At 40.4% G+C, this 26631-nt stretch overlaps 1 protein-coding gene across 7 annotated transcripts; it reads left to right on the forward strand.

Annotated features, from left to right (window-relative positions):
• Positions 1-1584: 1584 nt before the first annotated feature.
• On the forward strand, positions 1585-22759 carry ACOT9 (acyl-CoA thioesterase 9). Of its 7 annotated transcripts, XM_061355158.1 has the most exons (16): positions 1585-1873; positions 3367-3458; positions 5301-5327; positions 8283-8328; positions 11937-12107; positions 12185-12222; positions 14005-14088; positions 14638-14741; positions 15810-15883; positions 17974-18041; positions 18973-19084; positions 20228-20318; positions 20789-20874; positions 21742-21829; positions 22021-22171; positions 22417-22759. In XM_061355158.1, exons 1-16 carry the CDS (start codon positions 1860-1862, stop codon positions 22473-22475), a joined length of 1305 nt encoding a protein of 434 aa, XP_061211142.1. In that variant the 5' UTR covers positions 1585-1859; the 3' UTR covers positions 22476-22759. The 7 variants fall into 7 exon arrangements, with proteins under 7 accessions (XP_061211142.1, XP_061211136.1, XP_061211138.1 ...); XM_061355152.1 differs by having other exon boundaries at positions 1586-1873; positions 22021-22759; XM_061355154.1 differs by lacking the exon at positions 5301-5327 and having other exon boundaries at positions 1586-1873; positions 22021-22759.
• The last annotated feature ends 3872 nt before the right edge of the window (positions 22760-26631 follow it).

Raw genomic sequence — 26631 nt, forward strand, 5'->3', positions numbered from 1 at the left:
ACAGGCAGAGGTTGACTGCACTTGTAAGATGTTTGGGGGTGTGGGCTCGGTGAGAGGGGCCTTTCTCCTGGGAAGTAGTGCCTGCAGTTCTGCCTCCTCCCCCACGAAGGAGGGTCACTCACCAGGCCTCTGTCTCCTGCCTCCTTAATGCAGTCACAAAACAGGAGGGAGGCACTCACACCACATCCATGACAGAAAAACTGTGCTAATAGCAAGGGTCAGTTCCAGGTGGGTTTTGCTCGGTGTGCAAGGCACGCAACTTCAGTCTCTCAGTCTTTAAGTCTGCATACATAAATCTGCAATCTATCGTAAGTCTCACAAAAAGACACAAATCTTGTTTTTCAATTCACATGGCTTGAGTTTAGGTTGTTTGGAAGCAATTTATCAAAAAGGTGGGAGAGAAAAAAAACCTTGATCAGGTGTTACTCTTGCAAGTGATGGAATCTTAGAATGGTTTGGGTTGGAAGGAGCCTTAAGGACCATCTAATTCCAGACCCCTTGCCTTGAACACTGCCAGGGATGGGGCAGCCACAGATTCTCTGGGCAATCTGTTCCAGTGCCTCACCATCCTCACAGTAAAGAAATTCTTCCTAATATCTGAATCTCCCCTCTTCCAGTTTAAAGCTATTACCTCTTGTCCTGTTACTACACGCCCTTGTGAAAAGTCCCCCTCCAGATTTGTTGTAGGCCCCTTTTTGGAAGGCCTCCCCAGATAGAAAGTCTTCCCAGAGCCTTCTCCAGGCTGAACAATAATCTGGTTAATGTATTTTCACTGTTTGCAAGAACATTCATTTTCTTATAGCTTCATAGAGTTTTAGTGGTGTCTTGGGTAAGTCTTTAGCAAAGTCTGTTTAACAACTTCATTGCTAACTGGTACATTTTGTAAGCACCGTTTTGCTCACAAGTTGAAATGACCAGTGAGACCGTATATTCTGGTGTCTGAAAGCTGCTCCTGGCCCCTTGTATACTAGTCAATCAGAGCTGCTGACACGGGTAGCAGCTAGATCTCCATAAGTTAGATCCTGACTGGCTCTTCGGTCTCTGAAATTCAGATTTTCACTGGCTCTATGGCGTCTCTGTGCAGAGCAAGGAGCTGCTCTGCAGCCCCCAGACCTTGGCACAGGCTGATTGTCCTCTCTGCTCTAAGGCTGTTCAGTTCCCATTATATAAATAGAAGCAATTCTGTTTAATTATATTTGTTTACTATTCACCCACAGGTTATTTATTTAACTGCAGTGTTTTCTTAAACCTCTTCCCCCTACCAAATACCGGAGCTCTCAATTGCCTTCCCTAACAGTGCCACCAAGTGACCGGCTGGGGCAGGAGGCCCTTCCCCGGCTGCGTAGACATCCAGCAACCGCGGGCCGCCGCTGGGAAGCGCCTCTGGCCCCCCCTGTGGAAAGTCTCTCGGAGACACAGTGGAAAACAGGAGCATTACAAAAATAAGACACTCATCACGGTACTTATGAAACGCGAGGCCCATACAGCTTCCCGCGGGCAGGACTCGCTCGGTGTCCAGAAGCTGCCGGCGGCACCAACCTCCGCCCTTCGGAGCGGCTGCTCCGCGCTGGGCGGGGCAGGCGAAGCCGGCGGCCCTGGCGGCCCGCCCCTGAGTGAAGGCGTGGCCGCTGGCAGGAGGCCGGGGTTGAGCAGAGGTGCCTGGGGGCTGTAGGAACAAGAGGGGAGCCGGCTCGGAGCCGCCCTGCGCGGGGACCGCCCTGAGCAACGCGGCGGAAGGGCTGCGCCGAGCATTTGCTGTGCTGGGCTAGCCGCAGGTCTGTAGTGCTGGAGAACAGCGTGCTTCGGACAGGCGTGGTCCCGGTGACGGTCTCGGTCCCAGTGGCGGCCGGGCAAGCACCATGCTGGCTACCCGGTAAGGCTGCCCCCGCGCCGCTTAGCTCCTGCCCGCCGCGGCGGGGCCGGGGGAGATGGTGGCGGTTCCCTTTGGCGGGCCTCGGGGAGGTGGGGCAGAGCCCTGGGCCGCCGTTGCTGCCTTACCGGGGGCGTTGTGGCCCGACCTGGGCCCCGCGGCTGGGCTGCCCGCACCCGGGAGGGGATCCGGTGCATGGCTGGCGGGGGGGTGTGGTGTGTGCCATGGCTGGCAAGGCGCTGCCGGGTGTGGCTGCCTGGAATTTAGGGTGATGGCGTCTGGCCTCGGCCGTCTTGGTCTGTCGGTGTGGGGAGCGCCTGTCACCTCGCTCAGGGTGCCTGAAATGGCATCGGGCGTGATAGGGCCCCGCGGGGTGCGGGCGGGGTTGAGGTAGGAGTCATTCCCTGACTGTGCCGCGGGTCCAGAGTCTGCATCACTTACACAGAGTTTTCACCATTGCCATTCATGGCATCTCTGGTGTGTACGAGACTGCTGGCTTCTGAGTTAGGTTATTTGTGTGTGTGTGTTCCCTTTTACTCTCTTACCTACTCCTGGTGTACCTGCAGACAGGAGGAAACACGTATATAAGATATATCCGTGTAGATACGTACCCAGGCTGGATTGGGCTTTGAGGAGACTGGTCTAGTGGTAGGCATCTCCGCCCATGGCAGGGGTTTGAACAAAGTAAGCTTTAAGGTCCCTTCGAACCCGAACCATCCTATGATTCGTGCTTGGGAACTTGCCTCTTTTTTGACCTGAAACCCCAGCCTCAACTGAATAAAATTAAGGGGCAGAGTTCCTATTTCTCGTCAGGATAACACTGTAAATTATCATGAGGAGTTTTATTCCTGCTGACCCTCTGTGTATTTTTGTGCTATCAGTTTTGCTTGCTTGGAAGAGCTGCACTGGTTGCTACCTGATTGAAGTCTTACTGAATTGTTGGGTGGATTACATTCTTTGAAGGGTTCTCACGGTTGTCCCTTCTTGCTGAACAGCTAAGAGGATTGTATCCTTCACATTAGGCTTGTTCTGAGTTGCAGCATTAGTAAGCCAGGGAGGAGAAGACCGGGCTTAGCTGAATGTGACTGTGTGGTAGGCCTTGTGATATCCTTCTTGGGGTATTCCACCTTCCACTGCTATGGACACCTGCCAAGTGCAGGACAGGTTTATGGTTAGGGTCATGGATGGTTTCCCAGATGCACATGGACCTGCCTACAGGATAGAAACTGATGTTTGTCCCAGGACATCTTGAGTCAGTGTAAAGAACAGTTCCTACCAGTGCATCATTCTTCCTTCCTATTTTCAGATGAGGACAGATATCAATTGAAATTTCAGCTGGCTTGGAACTGTTGTACTGATTATATGTGGCTCTAAAAATCAGGATAAAAATTAAGAGAGTGGTTTCTAAAGTAATCAGCACCATTCCAAAAATAAATCCTAAACTACTTTCATGGCATTAGTTTTAATGACAGTAAATTCTTCTGTTATGCCTGTAGGTTGTGGACGATGAGGAAGCTTCCTTCTCTTCTGTCTCGGACACTCAGTTCTGGGACCCCTGACTCCCCAGAGCTTCCTGACATGAATGAAGGTAAGGTAATTGACTGTACTTTGGAAAATGTAGCGGTATTTCTGTGTGTGCTTTGAGGTTAATGGCAACAAATATGCACAGTCATTAAAGTTACAGACATGGAGGCTCATCTGGTTCTTTAGTATTGGCAGAACATGTAATTCATCTTCTGGAGGGACAACTGCTTTTCAAGTTGGCTCTGCACAGAAAGGAAACGTAGTACAGAAAGGTACTGTGGCCACTGGAGAGACTCGTCGAACCATAGAATGGTTTGGGTTGGAAGGGACCTTAAAGATCATCCAGTTCCAGCCTCCCTGCCATGGGCAGGGACACCGTCTACTAGACCAGGTTGCTCAAATCATCATCCAGTCTTACCACAGAAGGAATAAAATGAAATGGCAGAGTAAAGAATATTGCTATTTTCTAACTGACATTCATTATTACCATAAATAAAGCCATCATCAAAGGTTTTAAGTGCAACACAGGTCATGAGTCCTGAATTAGCAAATTCTGGGGAGCAGAAAAAAAAAGTTAACAGCTTTGTAAACCTGTGCTTGATCTTTTTTGAATTTATAGTATCACTTTTTTGCTACCTTACTTTTTTTTTTCATAGCTAGAAGCCAGGGGAATATAAAATGGCCAACAGATGAAGGAACTGAGTGGGAATAATGTTTTACAGAACTTTTAGTATGTTAATATTGCTAATTTTGTAAACTTAGAGAAATCTTTTAATCAGATCAGCAGCATTGCCTCGTGAAAATGCTCTTGTCAATGGAGCTCTGTGTTGAAGGATTGTTCTGGCACTCTAATCATATTAATAAGCTGTAATGTTCCTGTTGCAGAAGTTTTAAAAAAAGTTTTCTTGCATTCTAATCCCGGGTACTGAGAAAAGGGGAGGAGGAAAAGGGCTGTTGCCAGGTACAATAATTCCTTCATGGACTTGGATTTCTGCTTGTTTCTGAGATCTTCTGTCCCATTTTGTTCTCTAAATAGAAATTGCAGGTTATCCAGTACAAGAGAAAATGAGGGTTATTCATTGTTAGTGAATTTCTTTTCATGCTAGTTAATAAGTGCTAATTTGGAAAATTAAAGGAAAGAACCATGGATACAGAATATTGCATTCTTGCAAATATTACTCTGCTCTCTATATCTAGGTGGTAATGGTGCCATCTAGAAGGCGAGTGGAAACAGTGAAGCTGTGAAGCCATGCTGGCCTTCCTCTGGTTTTCAAGGAATACTAATATTTTGTGGACTGTATAACTGTAAATATTTGAGATTCTCTTCTAAAATTGTAACAAATAATGTTATACAAACTTTCACTGATGTGTAAACTAATTTGCTTTAATTTGGTGTCCATGCTTTCACAAAACACCAAATATTTACTAGCTTTTCATATGCTTCCTCACAACTTTGGCTTTCAGTTGTGAATATCCCCACTTCTTCCCTGATTCTCCCAAAGGCTACATAAAGCAGGACTTTGGAAGTTTTCTCAAAGACAACTCATCCCAGTTTTTGAAAAGTCTTCCAGATATTCTTTCCAAAGTTAATAGTGTTTGTCAACAGCACATGGTAACACTGAGTTTGAAAAACTGATTGGAATTACGCTGCAAGCAGATACTACATAGAGCCAGTAGACAAAGGAACCACAAAGCCGTCTTTGAAAGAAAGGATGAACTCAGTTGAAAACACAAAGATACTGGGTGTAAATCAGGCAAAGATAGGTTGCCTGCAGTTGCTTACTAAAATTGCAGGACATGCTTAAATGAAACTCAAGGAGGTAGAATAATCAGGTAACTCCTTACTAGATGTAGTTTGCATTGTTTCTTTTAATTGTTAATCTAACCTGTGTTTTCCACTCCACAGGATGCTTGCCCCTTCATGTGAATAATGGTGTGTTGTGGTAATCTGTACATATTAAAATATTTGCTATAACACTGAACTAAACAGCTACTGTTTTTCCTTACTTTAGCATTAATGAAAAATGAAATGCTGTTACTCTATTGACTTGCTTAAAGCCTCTTTGACTTCAGTGAATGGCACTGTGGCAGTGCTGTTGTCCTAGATCTCTGTCAGCGCGTTGTGTTTCTGGTGGTGTGCTGGGTAACACTTTTCTTAGAGGCTTGTGGGATACAAAATCTCTTACACACCAACTCCTGCAATACTTAGCTTCAGGTTAGACATTTGAATCTGCATCTTTAAGTAAGTCAAGACCAACCTCTATAGTGGTAAAATACATGACAGTGGTATACCTGAACCTGGATACAGCCTGGGGTGACACCAGCAGAAGAGGACATAGATCTCCCTGTCAGAGATGAATGCAGTGATCTTGTCCAGCTGCCCTTGTGTCCTTCTTCACATCATAGTGCAAATATACTCAGACCCTGCTGCTCTGGCATTACTGATCCACTGGTCGTAGCTTAGGAGATACTGTGACATGCACAATGATAGATAAGCCCCATTTGCTGCAGTTATTTTGCACTTTTAAGATATTTGACGAATAAGAAAAGGGAAAGAGTTTATGGACAGCTGTGCTTAATAACTTACTTAAATTTCTGTTGCAAGAGCAATGTAGTCTTCCCCAGGGGAAGGGAAGAGAAAAAACTATGTACTTATGAACCTGTAAAATGGACTAAATTTAACTTCACAACATTTTAGGAACATTTTTATGCTTTGTCCCTTTTATTGTTAAAATAAAAAGTATGTGGTCTCAGCCTGGCAAATGTTCACTTGTATGCCTAAAATTGAAATCAGAAGTATTAAATTGGACTAACAACGTATATACGTTTACAGGTTTGGACCAGAGTTTTTTTCAGAGCTTTCTACTGTTTAGAGTTGAAAAGGAAGATGAACTTGGTTTAAACAAAGAGAAGGTGCTGTTTATTCCCCCTCCATCCCAGCACAGTCTGCGCACTATTGGAAAATTGAGTTTTTGTGTTCTAGAAGCTGTAACAGTGTTTCTACTAACACTGTGTAGATCCAATGCATGCTATGGCAGCTTCACAAGTGGAGTGTGAGTAACAAGAAAGTAGTACCTACTCTGTAAACAAGCTGTCTGCTTCTTAAGAAAAAAAGAATCTGACCTTCCCCCCTTAAAAAAAAATAGAAAAAATTAACTCTTAAGATTTGAAATCAGTTTCTTTAATATTTTTTTTTTCCGTAGAATTGTAGTGGAACTCTTCTAATTTCAAAATAGTTTTTTTAGCCTAATTTCCTAAAGAAATTAAGTCTAAGCAATCTGTTTTGTCTTTGTCTATCTCCTTGTCACCCTCTTCTTCCAGAACCTGTTGTTTCTTGATGTCAGCCAAAATAGATGAGCAACAAATCTTGAAGAGAAACGTGTTTCCACAATCTTTGTGAAAACTGTCTCTGAATCAGAGGTTCATTAGGGTACTAGAACTAGTGTTTGGGTCAGCCATGGACTGTGGTGTTTGCTGGCAGCTGGTGAATGACTGGGATCTCTGTGCTGATTGGCTGGTATTCAGCCCCTTGCATACCTCTGGGCTAACCATAGCTCATGCTGGTGATTGTCTAGGGGGCAGGCAAAATAGAATTAGGCTGGGAGTGCAGGAACGGGAGCTGAAGGTGTTGCAGGGGAAAGAACAAAAGGGAGGTTAGGGGTGTTGCAGTGGTGATGGTGGTGTGGGGGATTTGGGATTGGAAAACAGCAGAAACTGAAGTGACTGTGTGGAGGAGTAGGGGCACAGCGGAGCTGGTCTGGCTGAGAGAGGGGTATGTGATTCAAATACTGAGAAAATCAAACTCTGCTTCTTCCAGGGTTCACAGGATAGCTTGCTGATCACTGCGAATACACTGACCAGGCATTTAGCTTGAAAAGTGCCAAACCTGATGGTACCTAATAACCTGCAAGTATAAAGGATTAGCTTGTAATGCAGCAGCCCTCTTTCTTTTTCACTGAAATTTGGTTGGTTTTTTTTTGGTAGCCCTTCTGGATGTGTTCCTATTTTGTCCTAATATTTTAACCCCCTTGTATAAAAGTCTTTGTAAATAAGCAAGGAATCCCAGCTATACATTCTCAGCTTCTGTCCTGAGCTTGGGAATTGTTGCTTGTTTTCAGGTGTTTCCAAATAGCATACATTTTACCTGCCTAATCGTGATGGAGCAGTTAGATAGAGTTGATGGGATGTTAGCGCACTTAATAACCTCATCCAAAGAAAGTGTAGAGAAACTGCATATGCAGATTATTCTTGAGATTTATGAAATACTTGTGCAGAACTGGCATCAACTCTAATAGTGCAGATACTGCAGGAATTAACTTTATAGACTTGTCTTCAGTGTCTTAACAGTGTGTTCTTTGAGACTGATAAAGATTTAGTCTGTGAAACCCCGCTGGCAAGAGCCAGTCTGATGCCATTACCTGCCTTCATGAGTGGGATTTAAAAAATACCCTCCTCAGTCCCAGTCTCCCAGCTGCACTGTTCCTGTTTATGTTCTTTTATGGCTTTCTGATTTGTGTTATCTCCAGTTTTGTTTGTGTTTAGGCTGAAATATTTTCACATCAAAATTCCTTAACCTTATCCTGATCCGCTGTGTCTTTCAACTGCTAATTAGCACTGCAGGTGTTTGCATTAACAAACACTCTTTGTTGGCTAAACACAGTAAGCTACAGAATCATGTTACTCAACCCATTATTGTGACATGCCTACTAACAGCATCAGAGAATTTGGCCAGACTTTTTTTTCTGGAATGCTATTTGCATGAATTTGCTTAATTTTCCTGTTCTGGGATAAGGATGGTGCCTCTTAGCACCAGGCAAACTCAGCCTCATGTTCATCACTTGCAGAACTAAGCTTGATTTGCCTTTGACTTTTTTATTTTCTTTTTCAGTGCGGAGCAGGTTGAGGGAAATAGTGGGAGCATCTACCAACTGGAGGTACAGTGTGCATTAAATGTATTTTACTTTATTGGTGAAACCCAGGTAGAGCTCAGGGCTGTGGTGGTGGAAGTTAACACTTTAGCTTGCTGACTGGGAAAGAAAGGACATACAGCTAAAAAGTAAGGCAAGCAAGGTTTCTGAATTGTTGCTTTGTGGATCACAAGGTCTGTACCACCAAAGGAACAGAATAAGTGATATTGATGCTTAGAAGATTCTCCCATCAGCTTTGAATCCAATAAAGGTGTAAGAGCTGTAGAGTCTGGCTGGAAATGTTACACTGCTGTTGGTTGCTCTTGAGTTATTTGTTGGTGTCTTACCAGCATGGTGGTGGATTTATGCTGCACTGGATTCAGAGGCAGCTGAACTCACTCAGTGTGAAGCAGGCTGCATTATTAAGGGGCTGGCAGCATGTATGTCACTTTGGAAAACTGTCAGCTTGGGATTGGGGTCTCCTTAGTCAGGGGCATCTTGGGCATTTCTTTTCTCTGCTGTACTTTAATATAAATTTACCTATAATTTAAATAATTGATGATTTGGCTTTATTCAGGTTACTTTCCTCCCCCTCCATTACGTTGAATAAGCCAGAGTTGACTGTAATCCTCCACTGTTATCAATTCTTGAAATCAGTATAGCCTGAGGGAATTACATATTGTAGTTTGGTTGTTGCCATATTCATTGTATTGATTGTTAATTTTCTTAGGGCTGTGTTTGCTGAGTTCTTCTTTCACACTTTGTACACTGATAGGGAAGTGAAGAGGTGCTTGCCTGAGTGGAGTGTCTGATGTGTCTAGGCCTTCTGACTAGGTTTGTCTAGACAGATTATAGTCATACTAAAGAAAATGTCTGAATCTGAAAAGCTGATTTTTGCTTAGTGAGACTGCTACCTAAGCATGATAGGGCTTGAAATTTTCATTAAATCAGCTGAAAAGGGCACTTCAAAGAACCATTCTTGCACTCCACAATGGCTGGGAAGTAACCCCGCCATATGGAAATACCACCTGAGGATCAAGATTTTAGCGGCTCTGGAAAAATCTGATCTTCTATCTATTTCTTTTTCCCCACTGCTCCAACCCTGGGAGGAGAGTAGACTGAAGCCAGGATCACCACAGCAGTGCTTTTCTTAGATAGGTATGTCTCTTGTGGTGTATAAATTACAGCAGAAACAGTCTGCGGAGTACTGTATGTAACTACTATGAAGAAGTAAAGCTGGGGAGCCCATGGCTGGAAGGGCTTAAGAATGACAGGGTTAATATGGGAGGTCTGAAGGACATGGATCATGTTGCCTTTGAGATCATACTTTTAAAATGAAGTGACAAAGAGTTGATACGTGTGGAGACTGAACAGCCACTGCTTTAGTTAAGTCAGGCCGAAGAATGATTAAAGAGAACAAACTAAGAACAGCTTGTTAGGTAGGGGTCCCTAAATGTGAAGCAGGGAAGGACTGATGCACATACAACTGGATTACTGGGAGAGAGGAGAGATACGTGTTGGAGGAATGCCTTTGACTGTTATTTTTGCTAAAAGGAACCTTTGGTTCATGATTTCTCTTGTAACGGCCGGTAACGTTTTGTATCAGAAAGAAATATTTTGCATATGTATTTATTCTGGTTTTGTACTTAAATTGTAATAAATATTATTAATCTGTTCATTGCTAATTACAGTCTAGATACAGTTGTGGCCATTTCAGAAATAAGTAGCATAATTACTCAGAATGTTTATGGCAGGCATTAGTTAATATTTAGATGAACTATTGTTACTACATGACTGGTACTGCAGTGTGTAACAATATTTATCTGTTGAAAAATGTTATTGCCTTGAGACCAATACTTCTGTATACTGAAGAGCACATTCTGAAGCTGAAGTCAAGAAGAGTTCTGGTGCTGACCTCAGAGGAGCCAGGATGGGACTGGTGAAAACAAAACATAGTTAAATTTTTATTGTTTGGTCTCTATATGCTTGTACACAAGTTTCTGGTTTGCTCTCTGATCAAGATTTACTTTCTGGTATAATTTCTCTGAAACCTTTCACTGAAAGACCTTGGAAACAAATATTTTAAAAAGCATAAAGGTGCATCATCTTGGACATTGCATCTTTTCTTAGTCATCTGGTATATTCTGTTTCTATACAGTGGCATACCTTCAAACATTAACCCCCTAGAGGAGGTTATCTTTCTATTTTCTCTGAACTCTGCAGTACTTCTGTTGTTTAGATGTGGTAAACCATATTTCATATTTAAACCAGAAATTTTCTGCTGGCCTTTTACCCTATTTGATCATGGATTATTCATATTTCCTCCCAAATTCTTAAATGGGAAGAGGGAATATAAATATGTTGCAGCATGACTGCTTTATACTTCTCTTCCAAAAATAAAGCTCAAAGCAGAAAAGTGTTAATCTTAAATCGCTAATGCCCAGAATTTATCCAAAGTCAAAATTGAAGACATATTTAATTTTTGGTGAAAAGGTTCTTTCTGTTGTTTTCTTTATTTTTCTATTTTTTTAATTGGTTTTGTAAAACACAGTGGCACTCAGGTCTCAGCAATGCAGCATGCACAACTGAATGAATGGCACATTTCCACAAGTTTAAAATCAACTTTGGTTACATAGTGTTTTATGCCTTCTCTTGCTCTGTTAAACGGATTCATAGTTTTGCATACCTTTTGGCTTTATACTGGAACTGTTGCATGTTTAACCCTTAGGTACTTAATGCTTTGTTGTTGGTTCTAGGAATTGTATGAAATACTTGCTTTTTTTGGTCAGGTTGCACTTTTAAGGGGAGAAACATTTGGAGGAACAGGTAAGAGAAAATGTTGGGCAGGGTAATTGTAAGATGCCTGTGCAAGGAACCAACTGGGTAGATTGTAAAGAAGTGACAGCAAGTTGTCCTTTACCTCCTTTTGGGAGTTACAACCTCTATGACTTGGTGCTTGAAAAGCAGCTCTGAAGGGATAGTGCTCCTTTTCCTTTATTATTTATTTCTATAACCTTCCTATATGGTTGTAAGGTGACTGGGTAGGAATAGAGAGGGAAATAGATTAATTTCCCCTTTCTTTTAGCTTGCCGATCAAGTGTATGCTGTATGAACTGATGCTGTAAAGGGAGAGCTCACTTGTAGATGATAGCAAGTCTTAGCAGATTAGTTCCTTTTGTTGTTAGTGCTAACCAGCACTATACATGCTTTACTTCTTGGGAAAGATTAGAAGTTGACAGTCCTTCAAAAATTGTGGCTGTAGGAAGAGTTGTGATATAGTAGCTATGGAAGACATGAATATACACAAAACCTCATAGGTTAAATTATGCCCGATTGGTTCTTTTCAAGGGGAACCATTTTGGTGGCATTTGGAATTAGAGCATTTTTGTTAATCTCTTTAGCACAGAGTATGTGCCTGCCACTTGTGCACAATAATACTTGGAAGTTTTCTGCAGTAGTCCTGCTTAGCATATCTCATTAGGAGTATTTCACATTCTTTTCACGGCACACTCTCTGTGCCTTGCTATTTTTACTACTGTTTTGTTTTCATTTTGATAATCTTCAGTGTGACATCTTTTAGCCGTGGTTGCAGTTCTGTTCTCATGCTCCATTGTTCGTTTTTTTTTCCTTACAAGGGATCATGTGCAAGCAATGCAAGAAAGAAAAGCTCTTTATACTTTACTGGCAAAACAGCAGGAAGATCTCCCTCCTAGGAGGATGAAGGATAGCTACTTGGAAGTTATTCTACCTCTAGGAAGTCAACCTGAAATAAGAGAGAAGTACCTGAATGTACACAACAGCGTAAGGTAACAGAGGAACCAGCATAGTGTTAACTTTCATTTACTATGTATGTAAGTATTTAATTGTCACCCATATTTTGCAGGTTTGGAAGGATACTTGAAGATCTTGACAGTTTAGGAGGTACGTATCTATGCCCTTGTAAAGAATGCAGAAGTAATGCAGAGAAAGTGAGTTTGTTCACTGCTGTTTGGTGTGGTATAGTATGACCTTAGGGAAGGAATCACATCAATGTGTTTTCTCAAAGGAGAAGGAAAAAACTTGAAAGATACTGATGCTGAAGGAGAAGGAAGGATGACAAAGGACAGTAGCAAAATTGCTCAGCTTCACATTGCTCTGCCAGTTTTGTAAAGGAGCAGCTCAGGAATAATTTACTGAGAAATGATCCTAGATTATGAATCTACATTGAGTGTTAAATCAGAAAATTTGCAAAGTGTGCTATTTCAAATTAAACCAAATTTTGCTCTTAAAAAAGGCAATTCAAACCAACAAAACCAACGTAAAACCTAACAGATAGTGAGGTGCAACTATTTCAGTCTTCCTTTTGGGCAAAAGATACTATAATGTGGAAAGAGCAGACTGTATCCATTGAGGGAAAATGGAAAACAGTCTATAGGTTCTTGGATTCTGTCTCCAAATTGATGTTACGGGTAAAAGTGACTCAATTGTTTCATGAGTTAGGGTTGGGCTCCCCCCCCCCCCTCCTTTTCATTTATTCACGGTCTTTAAAAGTTCAAGTTCTTTGACTTTTGTTTTAAGCTAAAACAAGTGGCAGGTTAATGTAATTTGGTGATACCTTTCTCTTAAAATGTCACTAGGTGACTTCTTCCTTCATCAGAGTTCTCTAGCTGGTTGGGAGCATTTTGATTGAAGTTTTTGACAAAGAACAAGTGCTTATTAAGAGGAATTTCTGAATGGAACCGGGATTTTCTTTTTTGGCCAGGGGGGCAGCAATGAAAGACTGAATCAGATGGGCAAAACTGAGGAAGGCAGAAAAACAAGTGAATGTGTCACATACTTACTGAGGATAGACAAAACAAGTAAATGATTTGTATTTCTTTTCTGGGGCAAGGAAGATGCTGGCTTCAGTACCTGTCTTGAATTAGAAAAGGAAACTTGAAACAATTTGTACTACCCTCTATTGGTAGATGAGATGAGCCTGGTTTTCATTCTGTGCCTTGTTTATTTCTCCTGGAAATCTGTGAAGTTCTTAGTTTTTTTTTTTTGTGTTGGAGCACAGAATGTCTGCCTTGTTTGTAGTCATACTGGGCTTCAGTCAGTTCTGCTGGGGATATATTGTTTTAATGGTCACGAGTACTAGGAAAAAAACCAAACCATTTTGCAGCCTTGTATTACTCCAAGAAGTCTGTTTACATGGATATGCTCTTATGAGCAGAGCTAATTAATTTAAATAGTGGTTCAGCTAGTAGTAATTACAGTGTGATAAATACATCTGACTATGCTTTCATACCTGTAAGGCACAGTTTTATCTAATCTAAACCTCCTTAAAGGAATCCGTAGTTGAAAATAAGTCTTCAGACAGCATGTATCCTTGGACAACCTGCATGAAATCAAAATAAAAGGTAGGAAGGATCTGAGACTGTGGGCTGCAGGGGTAGAGGGAAAAGATTATGTGGGATTAGATGTGGAGCGATGAGTTGATTTAACGTGGTCAATTACATTTCTATTTATAGTAAGTAAATACGTGTATAAGTGAGACAGCTACTGAATCATTTTTCTTTATAGCAGTCCTGTGAGTTACACAAAATGTGGAAGTCATGTGCACTCTGAACCATACTTTAGTTTGTGTTATACAGGTATTTTTCATACTTCAGAAAGATGGCTTTGATCTGCTCCACTGAAGTTTTTGTTAAAGAGCTGACTCCATTTTTGGTCTCTCCACAGTTCTTATTTGCTATACTCACACCAAGCAGGAAATGCAGCCAAAGTCTCCTTTATCAATAGTTACAGCTCTGGTGGATAAAATCAGTAAGTGGCAATTTGGTCAGTAGGAATGGTTTCATTTTTCTTCCTCTTTCAGCAGCTGCTGCTGTCCCTGCGTTGTTACTGAGGATACCTTCTTCATGCTCCTGTTTAGTTCACTTCGTCTTGTTTTGTTGAAGGGAGAGGGAAGAGGGTTTTCAGCATTTCATATTTCACATTTCCCTTCAAAATACAAATTTCATGCACATCTGTGTTTGGTTTCATTTTGACACGAGCTTCTTAGGTTCATTATTGAATAGTTTTCGTTCTGGTGGACTTGGATCTTACTTGTGTCGCATGTTCTGCTGAGTGCTGCTGCGGGTTTGCCGTTTGTGTGCCTACTTTCTTCTGTTCTGGCTTCTGTTCCTTCTCCTGTTCTCCTGTTCTGAGAAGGTAGAAACTGTAGGGTGGCAGTGTGGTCCCTTGCAACAACTGTCTTTTCTGGGTTGACTTTGTGTGTGTTGCCACTTGCAGAACACAAAAAAGTCTTAGAAAATCCAGTCTTTCTAATGTTACATGTTAGTGATCCAGCAACCTCTAATGTTTGTGTTGTAGATTTGTGCAAGAGGATTATATATCCAGATCGTGACATCAAATTCACAGGCAATGTTTCTTGGGTTGGGAAGACCTCAATGGAAGTGAAGATGCACATGCTGCAGGTTAGTTCCTGTGGCTTCTCTCCATCTCATCACAGGGATGAAATGCTTTGGAGGAATTCTGGATGATATTAGCAATATAAATTACATTTTCTAGAATAACTATTTTTAAAGGGCTTGAGGCAGTCCTAGTGTTTCAAGAATAAGATAACTTCAAGTAGTCTAGATGCAGCAAGTTACTCTGTTGCTTACTTTTCTTTCAAGATGCATTTTTCTTAACCAGTGTTTTGTAATTAAACTGCAACACAGTACTCCTACAGAAAAATAAATGCGTCTGTGCTCTGCATGTTCTGAACTGATTTCCCCCCTGCTTTTGATGAACTTTATTTTTTTATTTGGTGTTCAGTTTCGGTATTAAATTGTATCTCTTGTGTTCATCTTATCTGCTGTGTAGCACAATTTTTGTAGTAAGTTGTTAAACACTAAAGAATAGAAACTAAATGAAGGTGTAACAAGGCTACACTGTGCAGGAAGCAAGAGGAATATTCATAATTAAATTAAAACATTTCTATTGAATATGTACTGTAAATTGATTAGTTAACTGAAATGTTAATTCAGTTATTTAATTATTTATGGTAGCAAAGATATGCTATGACCACTTAAGTTATGTTAGTGGCTATAATTCAGAGAAACTGATAAATAGTTTTTATTCAGTTGGTCTCCCTAAGTGGAGTCTTTGAAGTAGGCAATAACATTTTACCTTTATTGTCTGAACTCCTCACAGTGCTGGCATTAGTGGCAATTTGTTATTGACAGAAAATGTTCTGTCTTTTCTCAGAATAAAGGGTCCTTTTTACAATGCCTGCATTGATTTCCTCCCCACCCAGCTGAAAGTAGTAGTTAATACGTGTTCCCAGTGTAATATTTACATTGAAGTATTCCTGAAACTAGAGTTTTAATTTGTGTTATTTTATTCTTTTTGACCTGTTGTGAGAGATCTTGGATGGGATGACAGAATGGGAAAGTAAACAGCATTAACAGTGTGATGGCATAGTTGATGTCGACGGAATAGTTTGCTAAGCACATTTATGATTGTATTTCTAAAATATAATTGTTTCCTGTCTCTCTTAGCTACATGATGGTGATTACAGCCCTGTGTTAGATGCAACCTTTGTCATGGTGGCCCGGGATCCAGAGAATAAAGGGTAAGTTGTAGGAGAGGAAAATAGTTTTCAGATTCCTACTGTGGTGAAAATAGCAAACATGGCAGCTTGCTATGTGTGTGGCATATAGCCACATAGAAGGCATATAGCATAGGTGCACATAGTCGATGTTTTCTGCTGGTGTTACTTTCCTGTGGCAAGCTTCGGAGCACTGATTCAACAGTCAGGTGATACCAGGAATTGCTGTTAATCTTGGGATTGGACCCTTTTCTTAGTTTTTTTCTGCATTTGAATGACTGGCCAGATAAACACAGAAATGAACGAGTCTGTTAGAAACCCACCTGTGTTCTAAGAGTTGTTAGAATTAATTGTCATCTTGCCATAAAACTGGAAAAGATTGAGTTTTGATGGTTAAATAGTCTGAGTGAATAATGCCATTAATTCCCTAATAGATACGATTGGTTTCATCAGAATAATTCAGTCTAAAACTTACTTACGTAAGTAACATGGAACTAGTAAGTATTCACAGAACATAAAAAAAACCCAAACAACCCATAAGCCAAATTTCTTATTTTTTTGGTTTTACTCATTCTGTAACTCCTTAGTCATTAAACTAACAGGCTGCTTAGTTTCAGTTTTGGTTTGACTCTAGCACCAGAAAAATCGGTTGTATTTCTTACGTCTTTCTTGTGTAGCCTGTAAAAGTGATAAATGATTTTCTAAGTAGTTTTAATAACTGCCTGTATCTAATGAAGAGGGATATGTTTAATGAGGGGGGTTAGCTTGTCATAGTTATTTAGCCCTGATAATGTTAGAAGTACTTATTAGGTTGTTTTCATTCAGATTTGTAATATTTTCTTAGACCCTATTAACATACTGTACATTAAAATATCTATATATAATTATGGCTCTCATTTTAAGGACTTAGTTTGCAAAAGATTTACATCAAATCTGATGTAATTAGACACTAGCAGATTGACTTAGGACAAGCCTATATGAACTTGTGCAAATAGATACAAACTTCAGTTGCTGTTCTTCAAGCCAGCTGCGTTTTGAAAGCATTCTGTCCATATAAGGAAGATATTTATTCTGTGTAAAGTAAAAACCTTTCAGAGAGGCACAGGGTATGTTAGGTTAGTTGTAGTGCCATAAAAACATGGCTGTGTGGCTCTTGGGCTATAGCAAACTCTCCTCTGCAGCTTGGGTCTTGAACAGGACAGCTGCTGTAGATGTGTCCTGAGCTGAGGAGAGGGTGAATGAGCTCTATCATGGAGAAGGAGCTGGTGTCTCTGAAATCCAGAGGTTTAGCAAACCAGGAAAGAGCAGTTTGTTCTAAGCTAAAACATCCTTTCTGCATGCCTCTGTCACCATCCCAAGTAAAGGCTTGGAGTAGGGTTGAATTGTTCAGCAGATGTTTGTTTGTGTGTATGCATATATATATATATATAGTTCTGAGCATTTGTATTAATGTTGAAATAGAAAAATAATAATTAGAAATTATGGGGAAGAATGGCTCTTGAAAATAAGTGTTTGCCTTTCCTTGTGACAATAAATAATGTTATGTAATTAGGTCAGAATGAACTTAGTTGTGCAGAAAACTAAACACACAAATTTGTGCTCAAGGCAGCCTCATATCTTCTTTGATAAGTGGTATATGTGGTAAACAGCTTTCAGCTGTTGATAAGACTGTCATGGGAACATGTAGATTATAAGAACACTTGCTAGCTACAGCACCGTGCACTTTCTGTTCCATGAGGAGTGGTACCGTTCAAGTTTTATGTATTCGTTTTAGACTATCTTAGGTCATCACATCTTCATTTGATGAATTTTTAAACATCTTGAAAAAATCTTCATTTTAATCCTTATGTACAGATTTAGCTCTTTAAGAAGCATAGATGCATCACCCTTTCTTAATTATGCTATACAGTGGTTGGATCATTTAACGGCCTCTTGAGAGCTAAAGCTAATTTGATACTCTGCTGGCAGCTGCACAATATGAAATAATCTATTTATTTCTGTATCTCTTTTCATCTTGTACTGTGTATATAAGCAAAAATAGAAGACTGTTACAATGTTTTTAGAGGAGATATTATTGTAAAGTTTATAACTAAAACAAAAATTCTTGTCCATAGGCCAGCATTTGTTAATCCACTAGTTCCTGAGAGCCCTGAGGAAGAAAAAATCTTCAATCAAGGGGAATGTATGTCAGATTTCCTGGTAGTATGTGCATGTGCCTCAGGTTCAACTTAATAGCTAGAAGGAAATAAACTTCAGAAGTTGCTACATAGAAATGCTCCTTATTTGTTCAAAACCATGTTTTGTTCTGTCTCGTGTCAGTAGTGTAAGAGACGTTAAAAGCCTGCTATCACCATTCTTGGCAACTCTGGCTAAACTGACAAAGAAGGGCACTCCTTATGTGCTCTGCATCCCAAGCAGAGTTCTCAGTTTCCAGGATGCTCTCTCCACTTCAGATCTGAGTGTGGCACAGGCTTTCCTAATGCTCTGGTTGATTGATTGCCCCTGTGTTGGGCCTGCTGGGTGCATCCCAGCTTCCTGCCTGTTAAGTTCCTTGTTCTTTTTGGAAAGAAATTCAGAAAAAGAAAGGGGGGGACCCAGGGAAGGACTGTGTAGCTGCATCTTATTTTGTTTCAAGCTGGAATGTTAAAGCAGAGAATTAGAGAAACGTTAAAGACTGAATGAACTGAACAGAAGATCTAAAATTTCAACCCTTGTGGCCTATGGTAGTAAGGTCTGTCATAAATTTGCGTTCTTGTACCATTGGCAAAACCTGAAGAAGGTCAGTTGTTCTGTAAGGTTTCTTCTTTGATGTTTTTCTATACTTTGAGGGGAATATTGAAGTTTTCTGTAGGCGCCGTGGGTGGGTATCATGTATAAAAGGTCTTTATCACATTGGTGAGGAAACAGTGAAGTTCTACCTTATTTTTCTTTGATACAGTCAGTTCTAAAAGCCATATTTCTGTTTGGATCTATGGGACTGTGGAGTTACAGCTTTTAACTTCTGGGGGAAAAAGAGAAAATGAAAGGGACGGCTGATTCCAGGTTAAAATGTTCAGAGCAAGTCAAATGTTTTTTTTTCTTTGAACTGTAATATGATTTTTTTAAATGTTTAGTGAACAAACTGAAGAGGATTGATTTCAGCACTGCTTCCTTACTGAAAATGGCTCCCACTGCAGAAGAAAGAAACATTATTCATGACATATTCCTTAATACGTTGGACACAAGGCAAGAAGGGGAGGGGTGGAGGAGAACTGAAGTCTTACGGAAAAGTCATGTGCCTTTTAAGTGGATGCTTGTAAGAGGGTAGTCTGGAATAAAAGCACACATTTTGTTTTCCCATTTCACCATTTAAATTCTGTGGCATTTTATTTGAAACACAGGTACAAATTTTAATGTGACAGCTGCATCTCTTAAAAGAGTCTTCTGTTGTTAGTGTTAGCTGTGCCAAGATAATGAAAAGTGACGCTATAAGCACAAAGAGCTGCTGAGCCAGTTGTTAGGAATAATCTTGAGGAAAAGTGTTAGTGATGCTTAACCAAATAAGGGAATGGAATGGTTTTGCAGCTGTGTGACTGGCACAGTCTGAGAGTTTTGTGCCCTGATACCTAGAGAAAAACCTGTGAGGGTAGGAATTGGCCATATTTTGGTCAGGTAACCTTGCCACGTGTTTTAAATATAATACATGAAAGCAGTATTTGGGGGAGACTGTTGTTGATGTACTTCTCTTATATTTGAGCTTTGTGGGAAATCATCCAGTGCCAGTGGTGATAGAACAATGCCTAAGGGCATTAATGCAGTGGTGTATTTGTGGATAATTTGTTGTTTCTTTAACTTATTACACAGTTGTTACTTTCAAAGCTGTTTACCAAAGTGAGACATGCTTTCCCCTAAAATTAGCAGATGTATTTTGTACACATTCTGTCTGGATTTGAAAACCTCAAACTGTCTACATGTTTGATGTTTAATTACTGTTAGCTCATTGTGTGCTTTTAAATCCTGTTATGACTTAGAAAACAGTAAGACTTTCTCTGACAGGCTTTGTGATTGTGATTCATCTTTTCTTTCATGTACGTTTCTTGAGCTTGTTCATTCACATAAGCTTGAGCATTAACAGAATGTTTTGAAAGATCAGGAGCATAGGCTTATTGCAATAAAAATCAAAGTATCACTTTAGGTAAGGCTTCAAGGTCAGTTAGAACAGCTTTTAGTGAAGGAATTTATACTTTTTCGGGGGGAGTCCTTTTTTTTATTGTTTCATTGTTCTTTTTTTTCCTTTTCCTCAGTGTGTGTCTGCGTTTGCTATTTGTGCATTTTTCACTTGCTGAATTCTGCTAATGTGGACTATAAAATTTATTGTCTCTTCCAAAGGACAGTAAGTTTCCGGAGTCGTAAATTACCACCCAATTCAGTATGGATGGAAGATACAAAGCTAAAAGGGCTACAGATTTGCCATCCTCAGGTATTTTGAAAAATAAATTACAGAAGCAGTTACTTGTGAATTGTCTTGTAAGATTAATCAATCCATTATTTTGTTTCAGTTCTGCAGTCCTTGCAGTGTATTTAGATCTCAGTTTCTTTTGCCATTTTTCTATTACCTGTATTGGTTACCACTGCAAAGTAGATTTTTAATTACCTTGTTTTCTTACCAGACTATTTGTTTTATGTAAAGAGAGTGTGTTAAGGTTGGGCTTCTGGTTGCTGCACAATTCTGAGGTTTTATGTTGCCAATGAGTCAAATGATGTCAGAGTCAGCTTCTATTAAGTAACGTTGCCTCAGCCATTTTGACTTTTATTTTCAGTAGTGCTTTTTCTGTATTCAGATGTTGGGAGTTCTGTTAGATACTGTGAACTGAAGTGCAGACTTCAACATGATGCTTTGGAAATACTGTATGTAATATAGCAGTTTGGTTTTTTTGTTTCCACGTATAGGAACGAAACATCTTCAATAGGATCTTTGGAGGTTTTCTCATGAGAAAGGCGTTTGAACTGGGATGGGCAATTGCTTGCAGCTATGGGTGAGTTGTAGACTTGCAATATTTACATAATCCAGAGCACTGTGCACATACACATAGGTTGGGAAGCCAAACTAACCAACCTAATGACAATCTGAGTAGAAAAGAAGTAGGTGTGTAGTAGAATTTTGCACTATTAGTGCACAGCACTGCTTTATCTAGAGACTGTCTTGTATTTACAGAGCTTTGCATCTTGCTTCTTGTTAAGCATCACATGTCAAGCTAGAAAATACATCCTTTTTCTGTTTTCTTTTATCTTACCAAGCCACTGAGATTGACTTTTGAAGATACCTTTTCTTTCTGACCATATAAAATAGACATTTTGCCAAATAAGTATCCTATTGTCTTGTTTCATACAAAAGCAAAATCGCTTCTGAGCTTCTTCTAGTAGCTTGTTGTGCTTAGAAAGTGTGACTGAGGTCATCAGCCAGCAAAGGTTTATTCAGAAGTTTAATGGGAGTATGTCTAGCCTGATGCAAAGTGAAGTGCTTTATGTCAGTGCTTGGAAAACTGATGGCAGTGATGGCACGAAGATTGCCTAGCAAATGTAAGTTATAAGATAGAATAATGATGCAATAACATGTCATAGAATCATAGAATAGTTACGGTTGGAAAGGACCTTAAGATCATCAAGTTCCAACACCCCTGCCGTGTCCTTAGAGAATGTGTGCTTTTATTGGTGTGAGAGTTTGCCTCCAGTTACTTTTGTGGTGGGTGATAACATGATTCTATAGCACTTCCTGTGGCCTCTCTTTAGGAAAGATACATGCTGTAGTAAGCCTTCATTCAATTGCTGATAAGGAAATATTTTTAAATTTCTCCAAACATCCTCATTAGTCTTGAGAAAAAATTTATCTTTTTCTTGCTCAGGGGTTCCAGACCTTTTATTGTATCTGTTGATGACATCATGTTTCAGAGGCCAGTTGAGGTTGGATCCTTGTTACTGCTCTCTGGACAGGTAGGAGTCAATTTCTTTTTTAAAAGAGAAAAAAAACCTTATCTTTGCTGTAATTGCTGTTAATCACTGGTAATGAGCAGTGCAGTATGAGAGTGTGTGACTTTGATTGTTAGACAGTGTAATGAAGTCTGTTACAGTGTGTCAATGCCAATAATAAAGTAGGAACTACAACTCTTGTCTTAACTGTGCAGGTCTGTTACACAGAAAAAAACTACATCCAGGTTCGAGTACACACTGAGGTTTATGATGCAGACACCAGGGATCACCACACAACCAATATCTTCCATTTTACATTTATATCAGAAAATGAGGTCCCACGGGTTGTCCCCAAAACATACGGAGGCAAGTATGCAATTAATGCTTTGTTGTCATAACTCTGTAGAAAAGATGACTTTCTGTTGGAACACTGGTCATTCTAATAACTGAACTAATGGCATTTGAATAATTTAACAGGGTTTAATGGCAAACCAAGTTTATTTTATGCTTTCATGACCATGTGGATTGCTTCTTAATCTTACCAATTACGCAGTTGCGCAGTACTGACACTGGGGTACTAATGTGGTTCTCTTTTGTCTGCCTTATTTCAGAGTCCATGTTGTATTTAGATGGGAAGCGACACTTTGCTGCTGTAATGAAAGAAATCTGACAGGCACTGGATAAGCAGTATAGCACCATGCTGTCTTGGAAAGAGTTGTCACCAGAGATGGCTAACAGACAGGTGCTTGCAGTACCCCCCAAAAATGAAACCAAATCCACTCCAAACCAAAACCCACAAACCTGAACCCCACAACAGAAAACACCTTTTAAATGCTATTTATGTATTTGCATATATTTGGATTTTTTATTCTTTGCTACTAGGGTTTGTTAAAACATACTTTTACATGCTAATGCTAGGAAAAAAGGCTGAAAAAAATACAGTACTAAGCTTCAGGTATCTTCTTTTTGTCTGCTTTGAGTAATTGCATTATGACCTTTGCTGTCTTGTCACCATCTGCCTTCTTTCTCTTAGTAGCTCTCCTTTGTGCTTCCCTGATAAGGGGTAGAAGTTTTATCAGAAAAAGGTGTTCAATAAGTAGATACACACAGATAAAGCCATTTGACCTACATTCTTGTGTAAATTAGGTTTATTTTTTGCATCGGGCAGCAAGCATAGGCTCAGAAGTTCCTAGTGTGTGCACAGTGTAAAGCAGGTGCTTTCCATCAGCTGGGATTTTACAAGGCTGTACAGCTCCTGTTTTGGATGTTTTCATGGTTCCCTTGGGAGAAAACCGGATTTTGTGATGGAATGAGGTGACCATATGGCCTCTTTGGCATTCTGTCTGGGTACAGCTAGCCCTTGCCAGCCTCTTCTAACTTTTTTTTGTTGTATGTAACTGAAAGTTCCTTATGAGTTATTTCTCATGGTCTGTAGAGATGTGCTTGGTGAGGTTGGGTGGGACTGGGAAACAGCATTGTAGGGTAGAATGTTTTGGTTTGTTAGGGATTGGGAGCAGAAAAAGTAAAATGCTGCTCAAATGGCAGTGGTTATGTTTATTGCTGGCATTAGGGATCTGGCAAATCTGTGCTGAGCAGCTCCCAAGTCAGCTGCTGAATGGAGAGAGGATTTTTATCCCACTGAGGATGCAGCTAGAGGACAGCCCACTTGGCTGGATTATTTGTCTGGTTCCTTGGTAGACTGTAATGAAATATGAATATTGCACAGCTTTAAAAATTGTCAAGTTTATCTGTGAAGGACAGAGTAATTCTCCGTCACAGAAGGGACACCATGGGGACATAACTGTGGTATCTAAGTAACAGGGAGAAAGTACTTGGCACCGAAGTGTTTCTGATGTGATGGCAGAAGTTTAAATAATCTCCAATATCAGGAGTAGCTAGGCTCAATGATAGGTTAAACGGATGAAATATGACATCTTACAATACACAAGAGCAGACTCTGGCTTCCCTGCTAGGTTTAAAGTCTTTTGAAATCAGGAAGCAGTATGTAGAAGTTACGTGAATCAGCACAGGTGCACAAAACAGGTTGGTAAAATAAAGCAACATGTTGAAATACTTTTAGTTAGAAAGTTTGAGAAATTCACAGTTAAGATGAGCTTCCTTTGGAGCTAGGATAGCATGAAGGTCATGGCTCCTAACAGCTGATTGGTACTCCCACGAGGAGGGTGAGTATTGAAAAAAACAGTGTGTTATGCATCAGCCTTTCCTAATAGTTGGCTGCCTTCAGAAGTTAGTTATCTTTCCAGGGGAGGCACAGGGGCGTTGCCGAATCTGTATCGGATGCAGTGAAGTGATAGCAAGCTCTTGGTTCCTTGCATGGAGTTTCTCTCTTCAGACACACTCCAGTGCTGATCCAGCTGTATGCTGTTACAGTCTTTTTATTACAGTTATAACACTATGGATACATACTGTATTTTCTATTTTTCTCCTTTAAAAAAAAACTCTTGAAGCTGAATATGCTTAACTGACCACACAAATAAAGAACTGAGGCACTGAACTGAAACTCTGGAAGGCAGGAAGTGGAGGGATCTATGTCAGACTGTCAGAAGGATTACATCAACCCAGTGGTCCTACCTGGGTCACTTTTGTATAACTCTTGTAAGTGAAGGGGGTACCAAGTTCTTCCTCTAATGCCTCTTCAGCTGTATATATCGTAATTTGTCAATTCAGCTTTGGGAAGGGATGAAAGAGGCAAAATGAGTAGGGAGCAAGAGCAGGAAGAAAATGAGTCCCACAGGTGAAGATGCTTAGAAAAATTAGTGTGTTTTTCAGAGTTCATCATAACTTAAATGTGTACCAATATCACAGTACATAATGTATGTACAGTCACACAGAATGTGTGTGTGTATATATATACATATGTAAAAGATATACAAACATATACAAGAATAAAGAGAAAGACAAAGAGTATGTGCTCACATATTTTTTACTCCAGGAAGGTAACTCCCAAGTTTTTACCCTCTCTGATAAGAGGCTAAATGTGTCTTTGTTCAAGGGTGTTATTTATGCATGTCGCTCTGTACCTTTGTGTGTGGGAGAAATTTGTTCTTGGAGCTCACATTCAAATTTAAAATGCTTAACATAATGGTGAACTTACGTTGCAACTTAATGGCCACCCCATCACTGCTGTCAGTGACTAGCCATTAGCATGGCTTGTGCCTAAAGGTATTGGTAGAAAGTCTTCTTACTTGTAGTGAACCTTTCTATGTAATCGGCTGTGGCTCTGCAGTGGGAAGTAAATGCTTCTGTGCCTGTCACATCCTAGAATACAGTGAAGAGGAGGAAGAAGTGTGTGCTAGCTGGAGTGCCTCCCCATACCTTCTCACTTAGTGGTGATACAAAAGATTTCTGTGGGACTGGCTGAGCACAGTGCCTGAAAAAGCACTTTGTTTCAAATGGTTTTGTTGTTTCTGTGCTTAAGAAAATAATAAAATGACTTTCTCAGAATTAGTGTAACAGTTTCTGGTAGCCCTTCTTCAAATGCGCACGGATCCTTTGCAGCCCCGTTGCAGTGCACGGTGTTCTGGGAAGAAGCTTGCTGGAGCCGGTGCAGTATGGGCCACTGAGCAAGGGTTTCAGTTTAGAAACCTGCGCCAAACTTCCTGAATGTTTAATTGGTTGTACTGCACATTCAGTTCAGCCTTTGCCTGGTGGGCACAGTAATGACTCCTCTAAGTGCAGTTTTACCTAGCTGTGGGAGAGAATATCTCTTAGTGGGCTAGGCACTAGCTCACGGGAATATAAGAAGGCAAATATTCAGCTTTCATAAAAGAGAAACCAGGGACTCCTTTTGTGGAAGCTGTAATTGGGTGATGATACCTGCATAGAAAATACACTGGAGCACTTTGCAAGAATTAGTGATGTGTGTGGAAGAGGAGTGGGTCTTGCGCTGCTACAGTGCAGTAGCTTTTGTAGGTAACAGTAAACAAAATCATTAGGTTGCATCTCTGGAAATACTAATGATCCCGAACCCACAGACTTCAGGGTTCTTCTTCCCCCTGATTTTAAATGTTACTCTTTCATTGAGGAATCTTTTCTTCACTTCTTTTGCTTCCTTCATTTTCCTGGAGGCAGTGTGTAACTAAGGATCTGCCTTTGTTTCTACCTTGTTTCCCTGGCCAACTCTCACCTTTCCCATCTCAAACGTTTTTTTCCTCATTCTTTTTTCTCTCCTAAACTTCTCCATCAGCATGTCCAGATCTCTGTAAAACCCTATTCTCTTTTTCTATATACATAATCTTCCATTTCAAAGTATGTCATGTGGTGACTCTCAAGTCTTTGCTTAAGGACTATTTCTCTAAAACTTTTCATCCCCATTAAACTGCTTTTAAAAAACAACCCCATTTCCTTCATCCATTAGCTAATCATTCCTTTGCCACGTGTTTAGAGGGCTGGGGCCTTCAAATTTGACATAGCTACACTGCTGTGGACCTAACTGCAATGTTCAGAGTGTACAGAGGGCCTTGGTTTTCTTCAGTGGCTAAGTGTTCTCAGTCCTGTTTTATTTCCTCAGCTCAGGGCACAAGCACCATTTCTAGGGCAGGCACGAGTGTTAGGTTTGTTTTTTGCCTTGGGCTGCTTATGAATAGCCATGTAACAGCATGTCCTGCATTCGTCACGCTGCAGTTGCTTGGAGATTTGAACGTTCTCTGTGTTGATGTTTTTTGGTGTTTCAGGATTTGTAAAAGCTGTAAACAAAATCCTGAGTAAAATTCAAGCAGCTGATTTACAGCTTGGTAACATGAGAAACTGGCTTTCTACTTGCTCCTCTCTTGAGATCACAGGGGCTTGGTAGCACAGTACCAGCC

This window comes from Neopsephotus bourkii, unplaced genomic scaffold (assembly GCF_033783945.1).
Source record: "Neopsephotus bourkii isolate Nb327-2 ecotype Australia unplaced genomic scaffold, CSIRO-AGI_Nbou_v1 NB_780, whole genome shotgun sequence".
NCBI lineage: Eukaryota > Metazoa > Chordata > Aves > Psittaciformes > Psittacidae > Neopsephotus > Neopsephotus bourkii.